Here is a 9,479-nt window from a genome sequence, read left to right on the forward strand (position 1 = left end):
CTCTCGACTCAACAGTACATTGATCCCGGGACAGCAGCTCTCGAGGCAACAGTACATTGAGTCGTTCACAGCAGTTCTCAAGTCAGCAATACACTGATCCGGGGACAACAGCTCTCGAGGCAACAGTACATTGAGTCGCTCGCTGTAGTTCTCAAGTCAACAGGACACTGATCCGGGGACAACAGCTCTCGAGTCAACAGTACACTGATCCGGGGACAGCAGATCTCTAGTCAACAGTACATTGAGTCACTGCAGTCCTCGAGTCAACAGTACACTGATCCAGGGACAGCAGATCTCTAGTCAACAGTACATTGATCCCAGGACAGCAGCTCTTGAGTCAACAGTACATTGAGTCGTTCACAGCAGCTCTCGAGTCAACAGTACACTGATCCAGGGACAACAGCTCTCGAGTCAACAGCACATTGAGTCGCTCGCAGCAGTTCTCAAGTCAACAGTACACTGAACCGGGGACAGCAGCTCTCGAGTCAACAGCACATTGAGTCGCTCGCAGCAGTTCTCAAGTCAGCAATACACTGATCCAGGGACAGCAGAACTGCTGGTCAGTGCGCTGCTGATGAGCATTCGTGAACCGAGGACTAGAATGGGGGCGAAACGTTTCAGTCGAGAGATATAAGTAAATTTTACTATTTAGTATTGTGCATGCAGATTATATTTGAACACCCTAGCAACCACATAGCAACACCCTAGCAACCACCCTAGCAATGCCCAGGGAACCACCCAGAACACCTCAGAAACCTCCTGACAACCACCTAGCAATGCCCTAGCGACCACGCATAACACCCTAGCAACCACCTAACAATGCTGTAGTGACCTGAAGGAACATCCTAGCAACCATATGGCATTGCCCTGTCTATCTATTAGGGCTGCACAATTAATTGAAAAACTATTCACAATTATGGCTGCCGCAATTATGGAATTGTGGAAACTGACGATTACAGCGTTCAATTTAAGTTCTGCTCTTGCGTCAATGGTTTCTATTTACAACGTATTTTTTTTGCAGCGATTGAGTATTCTAACCAATCACAGACATGTCCGTTGAGCAATGAAACAGCTGTGGCTAAACAGAGACGCTTAAATTAGTCCTCAGTCCTATCAGTAATGACAACTGATTCTAATGTGCACAGTCTGAATGCCCAGATGCTCGCTTTGTTTCACCTCTGTTCGCTGTGGCACACACAAATGAATACTGAAGAAACATCACCTGACACTCGAAAAGAAGCTGTAGAACAAAAGTGAAAAGCACTTTAGGATTATTTTGGATTAATTGCATATTTTGCCGCTCGCAACGTAGATGGTATATACACACTGCAAATGAGCTGTGCGACAAAAACGAAAACCCTCTCGTTCTAATCAAGGCATCCACAAGGTGTAAATAATTGATTTATTATGCTGATTAGACAGCTTCATTTTTAATTAGAGCATTTGTAAGAGTGTTGTACTCTGTGCTGAGCATCAGTGAGCTTGTGCTGAACTGCAAGGCTCAAACAGTATCAACCTACATGAGGGACAGTAGTCATTGTAATGTGAGAGTTTGTCAATTTCAGTGTACAATTTATTAAAAATTGAATAACTGAGCACCCCTGGGTTACATTTCTAAAATAATTTTAAAATAATATTCTAAAAAAGAATTAATATCCAATAAGATGTGGAATACATTTAAAACATGTCTGTTTGCGTTTCTGCTGATACAGTTCTACTCAGTTCTACTCAGCAGTCATTGAGTCTGTCCTCTGCATTTCTATAACTGTCTGGTTTGGTTCATCTACGAAATCGGATATCAGAAGACTACAAAGAACAGTTCGGACTACTGAGATGATTATTGGTTGCCCCCTGCCCTCCCTTCAAGGACTATACACTTCCAGAGTGAGGAAAAAGGCTGGAAAAATCATGCTGGACCCCACTCACCCAGCCCACTACCTTTTTGAACTGTTGCCTTCTGGCCGACGCTTCAGAGCTCTGAGCACCAGAACCGTCAGGCACAGGAACAGTTTTTTCCCTCAGGCTATACATTTCATGAACAGTTAAAACTGCCCCTCTGAGCAATAATTAATGTGCAATACACTGCTTAGTCTTTTTATATTATCCAACACATCTTACCTCTTCTGCCATTACATTTCCTTGCACTGTATATAACCGATTTGTATTTAGATTTGCACTACGTATGTGTGTGTGTATGTTTGTATGTATGTATATGTATTCATATATATGTATATGTGTATGTATGTGTATATGTATGTATATATATATGTATGTGTATGTATGTATGTTTGTATGTGGGTATGTATGTGTGTGTGTGTGTGTGTGTGTGTGTGTGTATAGATATATATGTATGTATGTATATATATGTGTGTATATATATATACAGGTGCATCTCAATCAATTAGAATGTCATGGAAAAGTTCATTTATTTCAGTAATTCAACTCAAATTGTGAAACTCGTATATTAAATAAATTCAATGCACACAGACTGAAGTAGTTTAAGTCTTTGGTTCTTTTAATTGTGATGATTTTGGCTCACATTTAACAAAAACCCACCAATTCACTATTTCAACAAATTAGAATACATCATAAGACCAATAAAAAAAACATTTTTAGTGAATTGTTGGCCTTCTGGAAAGTATGTTCATTTACTGTATATGTACTCAATACTTGGTAGGGGCTCCTTTTGCTTTAATTACTGCCTCAATTCGGCGTGGCATGGAGGTGATCAGTTTGTGGCACTGCTGAGGTGGTATGGAAGCCCAGGTTTCTTTGACAGTGGCCTTCAGCTCATCTGCATTTTTTGGTCACTTGTTTCTCATTTTCCTCTTGACAATACCCCATAGATTCTCTATGGGGTTCAGGTCTGGTGAGTTTGCTGGCCAGTCAAGCACACCAACACCATGGTCATTTAACCAACTTTTGGTGCTTTTGGCAGTGTGGGCAGGTGCCAAATCCTGCTGGAAAATGAAATCAGCATCTTTAAAAAGCTGTTCAGCAGAAGGAAGCATGAAGTGCTCCAAAATTTCTTGGTAAACGGGTGCAGTGACTTTGGTTTTCAAAAAACACAATGGACCAACACCAGCAGATGACATTGCACCCCAAATCATCACAGACTGTGGAAACTTAACACTGGACTTCAAGCAACTTGGGCTATGAGCTTCTCCACCCTTCCTCCAGACTCTAGGACCTTGGTTTCCAAATGCAATACAAAACTTGCTCTCATCTGAAAAGAGGACTTTGGACCACTGGGCAACAGTCCAGTTCTTCTTCTCCTTAGCCCAGGTAAAACGCCTCTGACGTTGTCTGTGGTTCAGGAGTGGCTTAACAAGAGGAATACGACAACTGTAGCCATATTCCTTGACACGTCTGTGTGTGGTGGCTCTTGATGCCTTGACCCCAGCCTCAGTCCATTCCTTGTGAAGTTCACCCAAATTATTGAATCGATTTTGCTTGACAATCCTCATAAGGCTGCGGTTCTCTCGGTTGGTTGTGCATCTTTTTCTTCCACACTTTTTCCTTCCACTCAACTTTATGTTAACATGCTTGGATACAGCACTCTGTGAACAGCCAGCTTCTTTGGCAATGAATGTTTGTGGCTTACCCTCCTTGTGAAGGGTGTCAATGATTGTCTTCTGGACAACTGTCAGATCAGCAGTCTTCCCCATGATTGTGTAGCCTAGTGAACCAAACTGAGAGACCATTTTGAAGGCTCAGGAAACCTTTGCAGGTGTTTTGAGTTGATTAGCTGATTGGCATGTCACCATATTCTAATTTGTTGAGATAGTGAATTGGTGGGTTTTTGTTAAATGTGAGCCAAAATCATCACAATTAAAAGAACCAAAGACTTAAACTACTTCCGTCTGTGTGCATTGAATTTAATATACGAGTTTCACAATTTGAGTTGAATTACTGAAATAACTTTTCGACGACATTCTAATTTATTGAGGTGCACCTGTATATATATATATATATATATATATATGTGTGTGTGTGTGTGTGTGTGTGTGTGTGTGTGTGTGTGTGTGTATGTATATGTATGTATATATGTATGTATATATATATATATATATATATATATATATATATATATATTTATTTATTTATTTATTTATTTATTTTGTATTTAATTTGTATTATTTTTTAAAAGTCTTGTTGCTGTTTTTGTATTGTTGTGTACTGGAAGCTCCTGTCACCAAGACAAATTCCTTGTATGTGTAAGCATACTTGGCAATAAAGCTCATTCTCATTCTGATTCTGATTCTGCGGGAGCTTAAGGGTGTTCACCCTCTACAAATCATTGTAAAGGAGAAACGTGTAGTGCTAAGTGTACAAGTTGCAGGTGACAATGAATGAGGAATTTGTTGCATTTTTCTGTGAAAAGTGGTTTAGAAAGTGACTTAAAAGTAATGTGTAGAGTAATCTGATTACATTTTACATAAGTACTTGGACATTTGTAGTGGATTACTTTTTGAGAAACTTATCCAACACTAGTTACAGCCCAACTCTTGACAACCAAAATGTGGGTAGAAGAATGACAGTTACTTGCCTCTGTTAGGTGAGAGTTTAGTATCATTTTCTTAAAAATGTTGCTTGCAAAAATATTATTAATAACATCAATATTATACTATATCAGTGGTCACCAATTAGCAGGCCATTGTCCAGATCCGGATATGTTCCATTCTGACCGTGAGACATCAAGACAACAGAGAGCCCCCTCTCACCGCCAGCCCTATTATAATCAACAAGAATGTACACACCACAAGTGTGTAATGGGACAAACTTGTGGAAGTGGATGGACTTAATGCAGAGTAAACAACTAATTGACTAATCAACACTTTTCGGTCATGTCCGAATTTAAATTAATCTGAAATGTCTTCTATGATTTGACAATGGATTTCTTTGAGTGAGTGTTAATATAGTCTAAAAATATAAAAATATATATGATTAAATGTTTGTTAAATGTGTAGGTGTTCAGTGTTGCCGGGAACTGAAATGGGATTAAATAAAATAAAAAAACACTTGTCACCCCATTTCAAAAGGACACACCACTGGCTAGTTAACAGTGGTGATATTGTCGGCAGCCATATCACCCTGCATCTTTCGCCTGGTTACCCACTGAAGATAAGCAGGGTTGAGCCTGGTCTGTACCTGGATGGGAGACCTCCTAGGGAAAAGAAAGTCTGCTGCTTTAAGAGGTGTTAGTGAGGCCAGGAGGGGGAGGTCACCCTGTAGTCTGTGTTGGTCCTAACGCCCCAGTATAGTGATAGGGACACTATACTGTAAAAAGGTTGTTAAACCAAGATCTTGACTCTCTGTGGTCAGCCAAATTCCCCTCATTGGCCCTTATCAATCATGGCCTCCTAATAATCCCCATCCATGAATTGGCTGTATCACTAACTCTCTCCTTTCCACCAACAGCTGGTGTGTGGTGAACGTACTGGCACACTATGGCTGCTGTTGCATCATCCAGGTGGATGCTGCACACTGGTGGTGGTTGAGGAGATTCTTCTGCTACTGATGTAAAGTGCTTTGAGTGTAGTGTCAGAAAAGCGCTATATAAGTGTGACATTCAAAGCTTTTTTCTTGTGTTTGTTGACAGGATAAGAGCATATATCACCCCATCAGTAACAGCTGCATAGACTCCAATGCTGCAGAGAAGAGGGTTTTTATGAACTACTGTGACCCGACCTCACCAAGTCAGCAGTGGCTATTCGAAAACACCAATGCCACTGTTCTAGACTCTTTTCATCACAAACGCAGTGCATAACACTTGGAACATGAGAATATTATCAAGGTGGTGGTAAACTGGTGAGAGATTTGGAATTTTGGATTGTGGCATTGCTTACTGAAGCTGAAATTCTGTGCCTTTATTGAACTGATGTATGTCTGAAAACTGTATTCTGAACCTTTGCACTCTGAAGGCGTCATCCCTCTTTTCACACTTCTGCTTCAAATGGACAAAAATTTAGGACAGCTTTCCTCCATCCTACTGTGCACTTTCCCCCTTGAATTCTCATAGCAATGCTGCTGAAACCCCAATTACCTATCACTGTTAAACAGACAGGAGGGAATCAGTCATGATAAACTGTAAAATCAGCTCGTTGTACTCGTGTTTAGTTCAAATAATTATGTTCCAGGCTCTGTGCTAATTAATAACAGTGCTTGCAAGGCAGCACTGTATTGATATTCCTCAAACATTCTGGTTAGAGTTTGTCCTAAACCCCAACAATAGCTTAAACTTATGCAATTAATTCAGCCCAAAGCGCTTAATGTACAGACTCCATTCAAACGTAGTTTTGTTGATAATTTAAAATGTTCTGTATTTTTTGTTTTTCCTTTGGTTCAAATTAAGAACTTTTTCTATCAAAAAATTAAGCTTTTATAGAACATAAACTGACAGTGATTATGTCAGCATAATATTTGCTTACCGAATTGTGATTGGTCTTCCTTGCCTATACAGTGGCCCAAAAAGTACTTGGACTCTTTTGGACACCTTTGTCACTTTGTCAGGAATTTCATGTGTGGCATATGCAAACAAATAACACTAGAGCTTTTCTCAGAACTAACTCTGAGAAAACTCTGAGCCCAAGCTGATTCTAATGGATGTATGTTTTGACAACCAGAAAATCTCCCAGTACTTTCTTAATTTTGAACAATATATCTAATTTTATATAACCAAACCTAGCAAAGTTCTCTTTGTAAAGCTGTTTTGCTTTTAAGTGTGCTTGTGTAATCTTTCTTTAAAATTGCACTTGCTGTGATATTTTGTTATACTGTATAATGCAAACACATTCATACAGTTTTTCGTGTGTCAAAATACTTTTTGGGGCCACTGTATTTAACCGTTTAATTTACACTGCAAATACACTATGCGTTTTGTATTCTTGTGCATACCTGACTGAAAAGAAAAGTGCTATGCAGTTCTGACATGGCAATTCTTTTACATAGTACCAAAGCCTAAATCTTTAGTATAGCTCTAATGCATATTACAAACACAATGCTGAATTTGCTGTGCCTTGCTGACAGATCATAGTGTAATGCCAACACAGATGCTTCTCTAGTTTTGTACATCTATTGAGAGTATTTGAGAAGTTAGTGATTTGTCTGTGTCTGTCCTGTTTTTATCATTCAGTTTATCTATCAAGAACTTTTCAAATGTTTGTTTGTCCAGAACCTATTTTAATATATTAGTGTATTTTTTTTTTTTTTGTTTTTTTTTTTTTTTTTTTTTTTTTTTCTGTGAGGCCAGGGTTTAATAAAAAATAATGATATTACTGTTTTGGGTGGACCAATGTTTCAAAATGCACATGTAAATAATTGAGCAAATTGGGCTTTAGGAGTCTGTGGTCTAATATTGTGTTTTGTTTGAAACTAAGTGTTGTAAGATTAGCTTTTGGGTGCATCATTGTGTAAAATATCTGCATTATTTGAATACTAAATAATATTGACACAGAGTTGGATGTAGTAAATTTTGGTATGGTGGAATGGAATGGTACACTTATATGGAATGGTAGTATCTTTATACTGTAAGTTTATATGCACATATTGATAATCATTTAATTTGAAGAGTGATAATCTAGTAGATTGTATGTTCTGTTTACTTCTGGTTTTGATTTATTTTCTTTCAAGTTATATTAACTATGGTATGTCTCATTTATATCAGCTCTGACAGTTGTTTAAATGAAATGTAAAACTATTTTTCAGTCACAGAAAAATAAGTAGACCTTTTTTTTTTGTTTCAGAACATCTGTTCTGGACTCTTCTGAATTTTAATGCAGATAATGCAAAGAAAAATAAATAATTTTAGGGATGATCATTTTATTCTATAACAGGATTGGTGATCTTGTGGGGGAAATTATGTTGCTGGATCTTGATAATGAATTACATGTGAACAGTGTTGTAAGAGTCCTCTGTTCTGAATCATGGCAATTCAGGACTTGATTAATTAATTAAATAGCTTTTTAGTCATCTGCCAATTACAGTTTTTCTCAACTGATTTTACAAATTACTCCAAATTAAGGTCATTGTTCTAAAAACAATTCATACAGCCAATTTTCTTGATTTGCATAATTTTCTCAAAATAATACACACAAATTACTCTGATCCAAGGTTCATGTTTACAAAACAAACACAAGCTAATAAACTAAAGCCATATTCTCAAATGCACATGGCATGTTGTCAAATGGCATCATATTGATATCTGCTGTGTGTAAAATATTGGAAGTAGGTGGTTAGCTTTAAGACTATTGGGATGGTGTGTCTATTAAACACTATCAGCCTCATTCATGAAACATGAGCAGCATAAATTGTTGTGAATCGGTTGTAAAGCTGTTGTGTTGTAAATTCTTATTTTAAATTCATATTTTCAAAGTGTTAGTTCATACAAACAAAATTTACACCTGCTTCTTTCCATATGTAAATCGTGCGTAAAACATCCAAACGTTTTGTGTTCTTTCAGGCAAACTGCTATGACTATATTTTGTTAGAAGTTAAATGAAATGAGTAATACAAAATTAACTAATAAATGAATGAGTGAAAATAACCTTAATAAATAAACCTGAATTTGTTAAAAAGAGTTTTGTAAAAAGTAAATACAGTATGTTGTATAGCCTATATATACAGTGGCTAAAAAACAAATTTGTGAACCCTTTGGGATTACGTGATTTTATGTATAAATTTGTCTTAAAATCTGGTTTGATCTTCATCTAAGTTGCAATAATGAACAAACACAATCTGTTTTAACTAATAACACACAAATTATTGTATTGTTCATGTCCATATTGAATACATAATTCAAACATTCACAGTGTAGAGTCAGGAGTTGGCAAACCTGGCATCCTATTAATGAAATTGGAGGTGTGAGCCACCACTGCCCCAAATACATGCTGTAAAATGTAATTTGTAGCATATTCCATTAAATTACTCAAGGTCAGTAATGTATTCTAAATACTTTGGATTACTACTTCAGCACTGGTAGATTTTTTCACTTGTTTTGACTATAATAACTCCGGTACAGTAAGACAAAATACACATCTTAAAAATACATTCTCTGAAAAACCTAAATATCTTATGCAGTGTTGTTTCTAAAACAAGATCAATCAAATTGATCTTGTTTTAAGGATTTTTATATATTTTTACAGGAAAACAATACAAAAATTATTATCAAGAATAAGATTTTTGCCCTAATATCAAAGGTCTTACTAGAAAAAAGAAATTAGGATCTAACGTGAATTTTCTTGATAAAAATATACGATTGTGCCTGGTAACATGTGCATGTAAAATGGCTAGAAATAGCATTTTAGCTTAGCGTAAAGCTGACAATTCACACAAGGTTTATTTCTATTTCCTCTGCTCCAAACTTACTTCAAACTTACTTCTCTTGTCTGCTCGTATGAATGTAACACATCATAAGAAAGTGTTTCACCACTGTTCAAATGCACTTTGGATCGCATTGTTTATATGTATAAATGTTTTCC

At 37.1% G+C, this 9,479-nt stretch overlaps 1 protein-coding gene across 2 annotated transcripts in view; it reads left to right on the top strand.

Moving 5' to 3' along the window:
• Positions 1–9,033, top strand: part of LOC127430657 (polypeptide N-acetylgalactosaminyltransferase 10) — a 169,591-nt gene extending 160,558 nt beyond the window's left edge. The window contains exon 13 of one of the 2 annotated variants that reach the window (XR_007895466.1): positions 5,603–5,725. Coding sequence is in view for 1 of the 2 variants with exons in the window: in XM_051680588.1 (XP_051536548.1) it covers positions 5,603–5,770 (168 nt within the window). In the remaining variant the exon portion in view is untranslated. Of the gene's footprint in view, positions 1–5,602 lie in introns of both variants that reach the window. The other variant, XM_051680588.1, reaches the window with a different exon arrangement.
• The last annotated feature ends 446 nt before the right edge of the window (positions 9,034–9,479 follow it).

Source organism: Myxocyprinus asiaticus, chromosome 40 (genome assembly GCF_019703515.2).
Source record: "Myxocyprinus asiaticus isolate MX2 ecotype Aquarium Trade chromosome 40, UBuf_Myxa_2, whole genome shotgun sequence".
In the NCBI taxonomy this organism is placed as follows: Eukaryota; Metazoa; Chordata; class Actinopteri; order Cypriniformes; family Catostomidae; genus Myxocyprinus; species Myxocyprinus asiaticus.